Source organism: Equus przewalskii, chromosome 9, assembly GCF_037783145.1.
Source record: "Equus przewalskii isolate Varuska chromosome 9, EquPr2, whole genome shotgun sequence".
Lineage (NCBI taxonomy): Eukaryota > Metazoa > Chordata > Mammalia > Perissodactyla > Equidae > Equus > Equus przewalskii.
This window is the reverse complement of record NC_091839.1, coordinates 58,859,209-58,874,737: the sequence shown is the minus strand read 5'-3', so window position 1 is coordinate 58,874,737 and position 15,529 is coordinate 58,859,209. Positions and strand designations below refer to the sequence as shown.

At 38.7% G+C, this 15,529-nt stretch overlaps 1 protein-coding gene across 7 annotated transcripts in view; it reads left to right on the top strand.

Annotated features, from left to right (window-relative positions):
* Positions 1–15,529, top strand: part of AK9 (adenylate kinase 9) — a 125,888-nt gene that overhangs the window by 83,203 nt on the left and 27,156 nt on the right. For all 7 annotated transcript variants that reach the window (XR_011522625.1, XM_070559282.1, XM_070559280.1 and 4 more), the window contains 4 exons: positions 2,171–2,431; positions 3,367–3,491; positions 6,323–6,542; positions 12,830–12,895. Coding sequence is in view for 6 of the 7 variants with exons in the window: in XM_070559282.1 (XP_070415383.1) it covers positions 2,171–2,431; positions 3,367–3,491; positions 6,323–6,542; positions 12,830–12,895 (672 nt within the window). In the remaining variant the exon portion in view is untranslated. The remainder of the gene's footprint in view (positions 1–2,170; positions 2,432–3,366; positions 3,492–6,322; positions 6,543–12,829; positions 12,896–15,529) is intronic.

Below are 15,529 nucleotides of genomic sequence, written 5' to 3'. Positions count from 1 at the left end.
GAAATCTTTGGGCATATTGTCCTTTGTTTCTCTTGAATTATATTGTTAGTATAATTCCCTAGATTGCAAAATCAAAATATATAGAACACAATAAATTGTCACTACTTTCAATAGCAGCAATGCCTTCTTAAACAGAACATATAGAACATGATTTAAACTCTTCTGGATCATTTGGGCATTTTCATGAACCTCCATTTTTATATGGTGCCCATGGGGACTATTGGCATATATGGGTGGTTGTACCTTCCCGCACTGCTGGTGTTAGGAGTCATTTAAGGACTGTGGCCTTTTCTTTTTGTTGGTCTTGCTTTATTTCCTCTCAGTCTGTTTTGCTGCTTGTGATCTGTTGCTTTGTTTTATACAAATCCATGTGGATAAGAGCCTGAAATCTTGATAGTGATTTTACAGGTTTTCTGCAGAGCATCAAGTATGCTGGGTTTGCCAGCAACGTTTTTCTTCACTAACCAGCTTCTTTAATATGCTCTGAATTCCAGACGGCTCTAATTGCCCAAAGTTTAACCTGTCAGTGAGGGAGATGTTACTCCAGCAATTTTATCGCTGAGGGATTTAAAGTGTGATCTAAAAGTATGGTGTGAGACTGCAGCTACATAATTTCATACCGTTCTCAAGTCTCTCTATTTTGCGTTACTTGTTTTGTGAGGCCTCAGTTGACTTGAGTCTTGTCACATGCCCAATTCTTGAACTAATGATGGAATCAATTCCACCAGCAGCACGTAAACTGAGAGTGATGAAGGGTGGTCTCCCAGAGGGGAATCCAGATATGGTTAACAGAAGAATGAATAAATGCCGGGTGGCAAAATCAGCAGATATTTATATCGTGTCTTCCTCTTGCTTCTGTGGGATTTTCAAACTCTTGTTTTGTTGAAACACATTTTCAGCTAACTCTCTTCATATCTGAAAATGTCATCCTTTGGCTCCTATATATATTTGACAATTTGTATGAGCATAGAATTCCAGGTTGCAAATCACTCCCTTTCAGAATATTAAAGATATTGCTTTACTGTGTGCTAGCATCCAGTGTCTCTAGGCTATTTTAATCCCTTTGTAGGTAAGCTTTATTTTTTCAGTATCTGAAAGCTCTTAAGAGCTTCTTTTCATTCTTTGTGTTCTTAAAACTGTTCAGGATCTTTTTTATTCATTGCACTGAACACACAGTGCATGTTTAAGCTGAAATCACATGTTTTTCGTGCTAGGGAATCCTAGAATTTCACAGTACTGTTGAACTTTTTACTTTAGCAATCATATTTTTAATCTTAAAACTCTTTCATTTCTCTGATAGTTCTTGTTTCAAATATTCTCTTCCTCTCTTGTGGACTTGCTATCTTCTTAAACCTCTTAAATTTCTTTAAAAAAATTTTTTTTTTCCCTAGTCTCTGAGTTACGTAACTGCTCTTTCTTCTGTATTTCTCTGGTGTATTTTTTCCTTGCATCTTTACACTCTTCTCTGAATGTTTCCTTCCCAAGGACAGACGGTGATGAGGCTGTGCTCCTTGCTTCTCTCTGCTGTTCTCAATCCATTACTTCCAGCCCCTTTGGGGCTCATTCTCTCCACATACATCACATTCTCCCTGTTCCCCTTAGTGTCACCTACCAATTTCATAGTCATTTCCCCACGTGCACAAAAGATTTAGCTGCTGATTCATCCCAACTCTCACCACTGTTCATGACAATTTCATCATCCGATGGACAATCCGTACAACTGCATCTCAGTGGGTTCTCTGGCTTCTGGCGCCCTCATCTCCTATACGAAGATTGTAGAAATTAGTGAAGGGGTCTCTAGTGTTTCATTATTAATGGGCTATTTGTTTGGTAGAGAGATTTTTTTTTATCATGCTAAGAAAGTATCTTTCCATTTTTTTTAAATTAAAACTTCTCTAAATAAACAAAACTAATATTATTTTATTAAATTCCTTCTGGCACATGATATCTAGGTGATCTTATGGTTGTTGATGCTCCCTGAGGGCCATTGTTGATGCAATGTATCATTTTAGTTGATATCCTAATGTGGAAATATCCTTGAGTTTGCGAAGTGATAATTCAGTCTTAGGGAGGGCAGTTAAGAAGTCTTATGTTTTCTAAATTACTCAAAACTTCCTTTTTTTCACTCTTCTTCTGCCCTACCTCTCCCTGACCCACCCCTCCATGGCAGGCTCCTCCATTAAGAATATGCCTTTTGGGTCCGCACGGCTCTGGCAAAACTGTCTGTGGACGACAGCTGGCAGAAAAACTGGGCATTTTCCACATTCAGTTTGAAGAGTTTCTTCAAGAAAAACTAATGCTCAAAACTGAGAAGAAAATTGGACCTGGATTTGAGGAAGATTCTGAGGAAGAACAACTTGCAAGACAAGAACTTGAAGAGCTGGCAAGTCAGGCCAACATTACGATTGAGGAAGAAAACACCAAGAAGCCGGTAGTAATATTAATACTCTCTTGGCAGATATTTGTGCTTACAGGCATTACTTTTGGGAAGTAAAATATAAGCGGTTTCTAAGAAGAAGAAGAAATAACCCGTGAAAGTCATTTAAGAATCATCCTCCCCATGTGTTAAATAAAGATTTTATTGCTCATCTAGAACATAAAATACTGAGTTTTACATGACTGCAAGAAAAATTGGAAAAGCTTTCCCTGACAAGACCGTTGTACAGCATTTATTTGGGACTATGTTATTTGATTTGATATGTCTGACCTAGAATATAAGATTTTCCATTATTATGTTCTTGGTTTTCTATCAAATATCATAAAAGTCTGCCCCAACGCCAGTAGAGATCTCAAAATTTTAAATTCCAATGATGCCTCAGAAGAAAGTTTGTATGTGTTTCTTAGGTGGTTTCTATCTGGGGTTGTAAAGAGAAAGTTCTTAATTCTAACTCACTTTTTAACCAATTCTCGTATAGCAAGACCCTTTTCTTCTCAAATGCTCCCCAGTAAATGGACGCAGGTACAGATTGTATTCCAGATGACTACCTGGCTGGCCCATCCTTTAATCAAGATCTAGGTTGAATAATTTTAAGAGAGATGACAAAAGTCAGTTAAGCCTTATAGGTGTGTGGTATAGATTGAACAAGGTTTTAGCAAAAAGTGATGAGACAGATATCCTGAAACCATGTATGAAAATCAATCATGCTCATCACTGGTAACTCCCCTTAGCTACAGTAGATATAATTTAATACTTAAAACCGTATTAAATATTAGTTTAAAGAAAATTTTTAAATGTTCACAAGCAATGGTATAAAAAAATGACCTGAGAAAAAGAGGTCTTATCCTAATCAACTATGTAAAGATAGTATTATTTATTAATATGGAATTTTAAATTTGGGGGGTTTCTTTTCTGATTCTTGTTTTTAGCCTCCAGAAGTACAACTTACAGATGAAGAAGAAACAATCCGAGCAAGTCTAATGGAAAATGAGCCATTGCCTCCCGAAATTCTTGAAGTAATTCTTTCTGAGTGGTGGCTTCAAGAACCAATACGGTATCTTAATTGATATTAGATTATACATTTACTGACTTTTATTTGCATTATTATTAAATGTTAAAAATGCAATCCAACACAAATTTAAGAATTTTCTCCTTTATACTGGTGTAAATTGGTGATTCTACACATTAAAAACATCTAGAGAATTGTTTTAAAAATACTGATACCGGAGTCCCCACCCCAGAACAATTGAATCAATATCTCTAGGAGTGTGAGATTGGGACCCAGCCATCGGTATTTTTGGGGAGCTCCCCAGGTGATTCTAATGTGTAGTCGAGGTGGAGAACTCATGTTCTAAACCCATGTGTGCTAGTGATGGACTGGAGTCTTCCTTGTAGCCTTTTAACAATTACAATTAAGACCACTTAATAGCTGTCCATAGTGTTATCCCTTTGCCAAAAGCCATGAACGAGCCTGACCCCAGACAGGACAAGCTTAAGACTCTCCAGGTCAGGTCACCAGAGTTTAAAACTTCCCCTCGATTTCCTAACCAGAATCTCTTGCCCTGGAATCCACCAGAAGAAAGTGAAATGGTATTTATAGTACTGATAACAGCAAACACTTATATGGAACTTACTATGTGCCAGGTACTATTCTACTCTATCTCATTCATATCCATTTACTTAATCCTTACAACTACCCTATGGGATAGAAACCTTTATTATCTCGTTTTGGAGATAAGGAAACTATATCATAGAGAATTCAAATAACTGGCCATTCCCCGTGCTTCCCTGGGCACTCTCGTTTGCTTAGTCCCTGGCCTAAATGAGTGAGGGGGATTGTTACTCGTCAGCTTTGATTTTAATTTTCTCTTCCTTCAATTAGATCAATAGTTATAGTACACATACGCAGGTTGCCTGCAACACATGGGTTGTTCTTCATTAATTTAGCTCCGGACCTCACACTATACATTAAAAAAAAAAAAAAGCATATCGATTGAAGAATTGAAAGTAAAAAGTGAAATGGTAAAAGCCTAAATAAAATAGCTGAATATTATGGCAACCATTAAAATTTATTATAATAAAGAATTTGTAATACCATGAGAAATGTTATTATATAATGTTAAGTTTGAAAAAGTAAATGCAAAATCATTTATAGAATGATAGATGTACATATGAAGAACAAACTGTAAAGAAACAAAACAACATGTCAATAACCTCTGGGATATAAGATTATGGATAACTTTGTCTTTTTTATTCTTTTCTCTTATTTTCCAATTTTTCTATGGTGGGATTTGTTGCTTTTATAATCAGGAAAAGATTGAACACATTTTAAAAAGGCTATTGCATTAGTCCTGGAGAAACATAATGAGAGCCTGAACTAAGGTGTAATGGTAGAAATAGAAATGTGGGTACAGAAGATGGCATGCCAGGACTTAGCTATTATGCGTAAGAAGTAAGAGAATTGAGGGAGGGGTGCAAATGCCTGTGAAGTTTGGCACCTGAGTACTAGTGAGTCAGAAGGAAGAGCAGAGTGAAGGTGTAACAGTGGTCTGATTTTTGACAGTATGATGCATATGTAATTCCTGAAGGACACTCAGATGGAGAAACTAAGCAGCTTTTTGAAAATTCTGAATCAAAACTGAGAAGAGAGGTTGGGTGTAGAGATAAAGGTTTTTAAGTCATTGACAAAGAAATGACAGCTGGAACCATAGGAATGAAACAGTTCCTCCCAGAAGAGATTGTGCTGAAGGCATCTCTAAAGAAAAGGACACATATCTTACAGCCAATCTATGGAAAGTTGCCCGTTTAATAAGATGGGAAACATCTTTAAATGTCAGTTAAGGGCTGAAACTCTCAAATGCTCATGAAAGCCTTGTTCAAATTAAGAAGAAAACATGTTTAAATGTAAACATTTAAAACAAACCAAATTTTAGGTAAACAAGATAAACTCTTATTCAAAAGGGGACCAATATTGACTCTCTCAACTAAACAGAGCCAAGATCTCAAAGCCTGATTGTTTTATAAGTACTCCACAATGAAAACGTGTTAACATTCCAATTATTTTCCTGATCCTTAAAGTTTCGTCATACTTGGGCAAGTCTGAAAATCCTATTTGAATATAATCATCTTACACATATGAGCCAGGATACATATATTAATAATTGCCGGGGCCAGCCCAGTGGCGCGGCAGTTAAGTGCACACATTCCGCTTCAGCGGCCCAGGGTTCACCGGTTCAGATCCCGGGTGTGGACATGGCACTGCTTGGCAAGCCATGCTGTGGTGGGCGCCCCACATATAAAGTAGAGGAAGATGGGCACGGATGTTAGCTCAGGGCCAGTCTTCCTCAGCAAAAAGAGGAGGATTGGCGGCAGTTAGCTCAGGGCTAATCTTCTTCAAAAAAAAATTGTCATTGGTTATAGGGGGACCCGGGGAAGAGGGTATGAATTGTCTCAGGAAAGAAAGCATTATTAGAAGAAAAACTACTAAATGACGAAGATTCCCTCTAAAGGTGAGCTGGCCAAGCATACTCTTTACATAAAAAGTGATTCACTCGTTAGGCTGGGCATTCCTCCCAAGCAGAGAATTTATTTTCTCTTAATTTTTCATCAAATATTAAGATTATTTACAATTAAAGAGAACTTGTCTGTGCTATAAATATAAGTATAAAACATTATAATTTTAATCTAATTCAATATATTTGGGAGAAGAAACACCATGTTTACACAAGTAGAAATATTAAAAAAAAGATACCACAGTAAACTTTTTAAACTATTCATCACACATCTTATATAAAGTTGATTTATCAATGCTTTTTTCATTTTTAAGTTAATATTTATAATATAATATTTGAAGCAAATAAAGTAAATAATGAAATTTCCACCTAGTTCCACAGGTTTTATATTAGATGGTTTCCCTCGGTATCCTGATGAGGCCCAGTTTCTGGGGGAACATGGATTTTTCCCGGATGCTGCTGTTATTATACAAGTTGATGATCAAGATATTTCTGAACGCCTCCTTCCTTCCCAAATGGAAAAGTGGAAACAGAAACAAAAGAAGAAATTAGACAGGAAAAAACTCATCAAAGAAATAAAGGCAAAAATCAAGGTATGTATCCAGTACAAAAGCATGGGAGTAAATTTGTTCAGCATCTATTCAATTTATAAAATGGTCTTTACAAAAATATTGTTTCCTGATTTTAATATCACAATCAATATGAAAATACTTTTCATCAATTATTAAGACTATTTATAATTAAAAAGTTAAGAATTATTTGAGGCCTATGTGATTATCAATGTGTTAATGTTTCTCTCTCCAAATAGAATTAAAGTTAGTGGTAGCACCAGAGGATCCTTATAACAGATCCAGGAGCAAAGTGCAAGAGGCAACCAGTGGAGCAGATCTGGAAACACAAAGAATTAAAATTTTCAGTGGCTTTTTCACCAGCTCCTGGAATGATGCCACCATCCATCAAGGCCATGTTAGCCTATAGTGAAATAAATCCCGATATTAGCTTAGAGCGTCTTTTCTAAAACTGCAGTCTGAGGAGAATTCATAAAGTGTTCAAAAGTTTCACAGGGAACCCAGAAATTCCACTCCTAAGAATCTAACAGAAATGAAAACATGTCCATATAAAAATTTGTATATGAATGTTCATAACAGCATTAGTCATAATAGCTAAAGAGTGGAAACAACCTAATGTCCATCAACTGATGAATGGATAAGCAAAACATGGTAGACATTCAGAGAGGGTGCCCTGGGTTCCAGTCCAAGATGGTGACATAGGAACCTCCTGAACTCACCTTCTCCCACGGACATCCTGAATCTACAGCTACACGCGAAGTAATTTGCTCTAAAAGAAATCTAGAGACTAGCTGAGTGACTCCACACATTGAGTAAATGAGAAAATACCCACAGCACCCACATCAAAACAGCTGCTGCCTGAGGGTCCGGCTCCCAATCAGTGTGTGCTGACTGGATCCTCTCCACTAGGTCACTGACAGAGCGTGGCACTCCCTCACCCACGGGGAGTCATTAAGAACAAAGAAGACGTCTTGGACAATCACAAAGATTTGAGAGACAGCCAAGAGCTCGGACCAGGCTGATGGATAAGGTTCACCTCCTACACAGACTACTCCCTCAAGGCTGGGAGAGGTGGCTGTTTTATCTAATGTGCAGGCACCAACACAGAGTGAAAGAAAATGAAGAAACAAAGGAATGTGTTTCAAACAAAAGAACAAGGTAACACTCCAGAAACAGACCTTATTGAAATGGAGATAAGTCATTTACCTAATAAAGAGTTCAAAATAATGGTCATAAACATGCTCACCAGTGTCAGGTGAACAGTGCACGAGCAAAGTGAGAATTTCAACAGAGATAGCAAATACAAGAAAGTATCAAACAGAAATAACTGAGCTAAGGAACAACTGAACTGGAAAACTTAACAGATGGGTTCAATAGCAGACTAGACACAGAGATTAATGGAACAGAATAGAGAGCCCAGAAATAATTCCACACATAAGCATCAATTAATTTACAACAAAGGAGCCAAGACTATACAATGGGGAAATAATAGTCTCTTCAGTAAATGGTGGTGGGAAAACCTGGCGGCCATATGCAAAAGAATGAAACTGGACCACCATCTTACACTATACAAAAAATCAACTCAAAATGGATTAAAGACTTGAATGTAAGACCTGAAACCATAAAACTCCTACAAGAAAACATAAGGGGTAAGCTCCTTGACATCAGTCTTGATGATGATTTTTTTTGGATTTGACACCTAAAGCAAAAACAAACCAGTGGGACTATGTCAAATTAAAAAGCTTCTGCACAGCAAGGGAAACCATTAACAAAATGAAAAGGTAACCTACAGAACGGGAGAAGACGTTTGGAAATAATGTATCTGATTAGGAGTTAAAATCCAAAATATATAAAGAACTCACACAACTCAATATCAAAAAACAAACAATTTGGGGCCAGCCCGGTGGCACAGCAGTTAAGTTCACACATTCTGCTTCAGCAGCCCAGGGTTCACCGGTTCGGATCTCAGGTGCAGACCTGCGCACTGTTTGGCAAGCCATGATGAGGCAGGCGTCCCACATATACAGTAGAGGAAGATGCGCATGGATGTTAGCTCAGGGCCAGTCTTCCTCAGCAAAAAAAAAAGAGGATCGGTAGGCAGATGTTAGCTCAGGGCTAATCTTCCTCAAAACAAACAAACAAAAAAACCCAAGCAATTCAGTTAAGTAATGTACAGAAGAACTGAATAGACATTTTTCCGAAGAAGACATACAAATGGCCAATAGGGTACATGAGAAAAACCAATAGTTTCACTAATCATCAGGGAAATACAAATCAAAACCACAATGAGATATCACCTTACACTTGTTAGAATGGCTATCATCAAACAGACAAGAAATACCAAATGTTGGCGAGGATGTGGAGAAAGGGAACCCTGATGCACTGCTGGTGGGAATGTAAATTGGTGCAGCCACTATGGAAAACAGTATGGAGGTTCCTCAAAACATTACAAATAGAACAACCACATGATCCAGCAATTCCACTTCAGGGTACACATCCAAAGGAAATGAAAACAGCACATTGAAGAGAGACCTGCGCTCCCATGTTCACTGCAACATCATTCACAGTAGCCAAAATCTGGAAACAACCTAAATGTCTGTCAACAAATGATTGGATAAAGAAGATGTGGTGTATATATATGCAATTAAATATTACTCAGGCATGAGAAAGAAGAAAAGCCTGGTGTTTACAAGAGCATGGGTGAACCTTGAGAGCATTATGCTAAGTCAAATAAGCCGATACAGAAAGACAAATACTACACAGTATCACTTAAATGTAGAATCTTAAAAAAAAAAAATCAAACTCATAGAAACAGAGGGTAGAAGAGTAGTTGCCAGGGGCCAGAAGGTGGGATAAATAGGGAGAGGTTGGCAAAAGGATACAAACTTTCAGCTATAAGGTGAGCAAGATCTGAGGGTCTAATGTACAATGTGGGGACTATAGTTGATAACACTCTACTGAATAATTGAAATTTGCGGAGAGAGTAGAACTTATGTGTTGTCACCAAAAAAAAAAAAGATAAATATGTAAAATGAGGGATATGTTAATAACTAAATGGGAGGAATCTCTTCACAATGTATATGTATATCAAATCATCATGGAGTATACTTTAAATATCTTACAATTTTATAAAGCTAAATAAGTGGAATAGTACTCAATATTTAAATATAAATATATAAATATAATGGAATAGTACTCAATATTTAAAAAGAATGAACTATTGATACATTCATCCAACCTACTACATGGGTGAATATCAAAATCATTGTCCTGAGTGAAAGAAGACAGGCAGAAAAGTACATACTATATGATTCATTCCATTTATATGACATGTCTTGAAAGGGAAAATCCATAGATCTGGCCTCGGGTAGAAAGAATGGGGCTTTCAAATCTGGAACTAGGAAGACCAAGATGCAACATAGAGCAGTGTTAAATTATCTGAAGGGCTTCCATGCTGAAGAGAGCTCGTGATTGTTCCATGTGGCCACAAGGGTAGGAACTACCGTTGATCGGAGGAAGGTAAAGGGAGACGTATTTCATTATTGGTAAGACTTTCCTAAAGAACCAAGGCTGAAGGCGGTGAGCTACTTGTCAATAGGTAAGCATACACTGAATGGACATTTGGCAAGGATAGTATGGAAGAAAGCTCTCTGTAGTGTCAGAGAGTTAAGCAGTTAATTCCAATTCTGAGATACTGTGACTTAAATTATTTAAAACATTCTCACAACTTGATATTCATGAAATTATAGACAGCCAAAGTGTTAAAAACCGTGAAGTTCCTCTTTCACTGCTGAGACACAGTTGTCAAGTTCTTCTCATCTTGGGGTTAACTGGAGGAAATCCCTTCAAGGGCGCTGCCATCCCTCCCTCTGCTCCACCACACTGAGGTTGCGTGTCCCAGGCCATCACTGTGCCATGCAAAATCAGGCAAGCCAAGCTGTCAGCTGTCCAAGAACCATGGAAGTAAGGAGAGATGTGGACAGATACCCTTCTTCACATTGTTCTTGATGACAGTCTTCCCTTTTCTGCTGCCTGACCTCTCCGAAGAAAATGGACCAAAGTGTCTGCCAGCAAGAGGCTTTGTAAGCTTAAGAATGGAAAAGAGAAGAAGGCACGCCAGAGCCCATTGCGTGTTACCTCACTGTGGGACTTGGCACCTCTGGACGGGCGCTGACACAGAGCTCTCTGTGATGGTGGAAATGGTCTGTATCTTCACTGTCCAATACAGCAGCCATTAGCCACACATGTAGCTATTGAGCACTTGAAATGGGCTTAGTCAGGCTGAGAAAGCAAATGTTCAATTTTATTTAATTTTGATATAAATAGCCACAAGTGGCTGGTAGCTACCATATTGGACAGAGCATCTCTGGGGCAATGAAGCTCCAACCTAGACATTCCATACCCTTAGAATTTTCGGGATAGGGAACAGGACAGAGCAGGTTTCAGGAGCTAGTTTATAACCTCATGCATTTGCTCCTTCTTTTCACACACACCATGCTGCCCTGGTTCAGATCCCTCTCAGCTCACACCCAGCGCTCCTACAGTGACCTCCTAATCATCCTTCCTGGCTTCATCCCTGGGCCCTCCAGGCCATCCTTCTGGCTACCTCCAGACTGATCTTCCTAAAAGTCTATTTTGATCAAGCCACCCATTAAGGTCTGAACTCCTTAGTCTGACATTTAAAGCTCTCCCAATCTTGTTCCAAACCCTCTTTCTAACTTTCTCAGTTGGAACAAATACAAACCCTCCTCCTCAACACCCAACATACCATATGCTTTTCTATTCCCTTATCTGGGAGCTTCTGACTCCATCCTCACACTAGCCGTGTGGCATTACATGAGTTAAACCCTCCGATTTTGTTATCTCCCCTTTACAGGGGGATAATACTGTCTGCCTTGCAGTGTGTTTTGAGCAGAAAATGAAAGACTATATATTGCAATGCTCAGAACAGTGATGGCACCTGGCAGACATAGAATAATTAGTTAAAATTCCCTGACCACTACTTATTTGAGTGAAAGGATCAGAGGAAAAATAGACTCAGAGTATGTATGTGTGTTACTGTGTATGCTTTGCATTTCTTTGAGGTGTATACAGTGGTTTCTGTGTATGTTATGAAAACACAAAGGAGACTGTTTTCACAACTCTACAGTTAAAGCACTTATGGTAAACTCTGGTTTAAAAAAACGAAATATGGGGCCGGCCCCATGGCCAAGTGGTTAAGTTCTCACGCTCGACTGTGGTGGCCCAGGGTTTCACCCGTTCGGATCCTGGGCACGGACATGGTACCGCTCATCAGGCCATGCTGAGGCGGCGTCCCACATGCCACAACTAGAAGGACCTGCAGCTAAGATATACAACTATGCACCAGGGTGGATTTGGGGAGATAAAGCAGTAAAACAAAAAAAAGATTGGCAACAGTTGTTAGCTCAGGTGCCAATCTTAAAAAAAACAAAAAAGGAAATAATAAGAGCTTTTGTAAACTCTTACCCTCTAAAGAGCTACAGAATCTCTCTGGGGGCTCAAAAACTAAATGAATTTGATTCCATTCAGTTTTATAATTCTATCTACCAATATTTCTTGAATGTCAGAAAAACATAAATTCTCTGGAATATATACTCAGTAATTGCCAGATAAAAGCAACAGGCTCCTGTTGGCCAAGACCAGAGCCCCGGGGGTATGTCTGTAGCCACTACTCTGATCTCCCAGGATTTAAAGGGACACCAGTTCGAGAGTCCCGAGCTAATAAGCTTCGAAACCCAAAGGGTGCTGATTAATTTTCATGTAAACTTGGGGGCCGTATCAATGGATCCATTGCAGTAGATTTGGAGGCCTCTAGAAAGCCTGGAGGACCACCCATCCACCATGTCTGTGAACATATCCAAAGTACCTGCACTTTCCTTATATGTTTATGTATTTTTAGATTTTTTAGCCTATTCCATTTTAATAGTATGATAAAAAATTCTCATTTTCAACAAATTGTCTCCAAGTATTTTCCTATTTCTCCACATATAAAATCCACCTCTCCACCTAAAGCAAACAAATAAGTAATAAATTTTGAAAAGGAGTTCTAAAATTTGTTGAAAGAGCGACTGACCCCAAGTGCTCTTTATCCCTCAGGAGGGAAATAGCCGACCGAGAGATCCAGAGGTACAAAGATGTAAGTAACATGATTACCACCATCACATACTTTTCTGGAAAGCTCACCATCATTCCATCCAAATGGTATTCCCACTTTGGGAAAAAATATTAATACATAGAAAGTAATTTTATCATTATTCGTTAAAGGTTTTAAATGTCTTTTTCCTTAACAGGATGATATGATTTCTAAAAGAAGGGCTGAACTTATAGCAGAGAGAGAGAAAAACAAGAAAGGGGAGGTAAGTAAATAAAAAATTTTTTAAAGCAGTACACCTATATATATATATATATATATATATATATATATATACTTTAAATCTCAATAATATAAAATAAAAAGATGCATAGAGAAAAGTCTTAAAGGAAATACACAGAGTTTATGTACAAGTAGTGAGATTATATATCATTTTCATTTTCTTTATACTTTTTGGTATTCCATAGCTGTTTACAACGACCTTTCATTATTTTTACAATCAGAAAAGTGAACTTTTTCAAAGGAAAGAAAACCACTCAAGATGCTCAAATAATCTAATACAAAATATAATACTACATTAAACTCTGCTTCAGTTGGATTTTCATTTTTGGTTTTCACACTTCAGTCCATGCCACAGGAAGACAGGCTGGGAGCTTGGGAATGCGGTCTAGACAGACAGCCTGTGAAGTTGTGCTAGCATTAAAATAGAGATGATGTGGAGATAAAGCACGGAACGGGGCAGAGCCTGTGAACTCTGAGAGTCGTATACTGTGCCAGATGCTCAGTGCAGCTCCTCTTCATTTGTTGATCTTTTTAAAAAGATGAACCTTGAAGATCATGGATTTTGTTTTGTTTACAGAGAAGCTATTCCCAGTTGACCTACGTCACCCAAATGCTACAGCCAAGCAAGCAAGGGTGCAGAAATTGAAGAGCCGGTGTGACGAGACAAGCTAGTTCTATAAAGGCCCTGAGGCTCATATTTATACATCAGCTTAAAGTAACCCTTGTAACCAAGGCAAACGATAGGATCGCCCCTGCCCTCTTCCATTTCCTCTGGTTTAAGGCATCCTCGTAACATCTTTTCAGGGCTGATCCCCCCATAATCAGAATTCCATCTGTATAAAAATGTTCAACCCAACAAGGGAAAGGAGAAAAGAAAAATAACAGAAAATACAGCTTGCTACACATGCAAGCATGTATCCCCTGGTGTGGATGTGTATGTACAGAGGACTAGTGATACAATGCGACTATAACTGTGGGTCAAAACGTTGCAGAAGAGGGACCACAACAATGTTTCTTTGTCCAAAGTATTTACAACCAGAAGTAGACCTAAGACCTTTAACTGAGAAAGTTTGGGCACCATCTGAGGAACAAGAAGCCTCTTCTTCACTATTTAACTTGGTCTACATCCATTCATTCAGACGGTCCGTCAGCACTCACAGCGCGCCTGACACCATTTCCGTTACTGGAGGATCAGCCATGAATGCAATTATATATAAATTAATAGTTACGCATAAGTTAGTTTATAATTTTTCCATTTGTTAATATTAGAATGGTGGGATTTCTTATTTTCATTCAAAGATTCAATATTCTATCTTATAAATTAAATAGGGTTTTGTAAGTTAGCCCTCCTGAGGCTTCATCTTTTATAAAATTGGCTATACATCGCACACAATTAGTATATAAAAACTGACTTTTGGAAGACAATTTCTGAGATTTTTCATGAATTAAAGGTTAAAAGTGTGTAGTGATTTTTTTCAACTCCTTTCTTGGGAATTTTATAGGCTATGTCTGCTGTTGCCTCAGACAAAGAAAGAATAAACAAAGTGTAACATCTCAAGGATCACTTAATGTGATTGTTATAATCGGTTAATGTGACATCCTGGTCCAGTCCATCCTGACTCCACATAGACCCTGGAGCTTGCTTTCATGAACAGAACCAGCCACCTTATTATTTGCCTCTTTGAGCAGAATATGCAGCTCCATGACTCACCTTTTTACAACTAATTGGGCAACCATATGCGGATAAAGCCCTTCCCTGGTTTGTCTTCTCACCCTTAACAAAAATCATTGCCATTACTGTCTGAATTTTTAGCAGCAGATAAAACACTTATAACATGAGAAATCACTTCCAAGTCTCAAGGGGACCACTTGCATGAATTTCATAGGAAAATGTCGCCATCTGGTGGAATTTTAGTCTCCAGGTGTGACGAAAGAATATTCTACACTCCAACCCCTTCATGTCGAGATTTTCCTGGTATACCTCCAACTCCTCAGAGACCTTGCTTCTCCTCCTACTGCTCGCTTCAGACTCCTGGCTCTCTTCCTGTCCACTGGCTCCTTCTCTGGTGCCCGGGTCTCTTCTATCAAGTGTTGGGTAGCCACAGGCAGGAGAAAGCCAGGACAAGCCAGGACGGGGAGCCAGGACAGCAAGTAAGCAGAACTGTTAAGAGACACTGCCCGAGTGAATGGTTGACACACATGCATACCCTAAGTACTGAGAGGAAGCCAAAGTCAGGGTCCAAATGAGGTTGAAACAAGGTTCAAGACCAAGTACCAGGCCAAGACCATCCCCAACACATTCTAGGGAGAAGGCAGAGTGTATAGGCCCAAAGGTCTATGTGCAGAGGGCTTTTGGAGATGGAACAGCAAGCAAAAGTGTGCGTGGGGCATGCAGGCTGGGGATTAAGTTTCAAGGCACTGAACCATACAGTTTAGAATAGGGTCTCAAATCCAGAATGAGAAGCAACCTCACTTCCCAGTGTAAGAAGAGTATCTAGTGTCTGAGTGACATGCGTCTGTACTGGGAAGGGCCTTGGAACTCTGACAGCTCCCTTGCTTCTCCTTCTTCCGTGTCTTCCTTTCTTCTCTCATTTCCTCCCCAACTGTAAGCATTCTG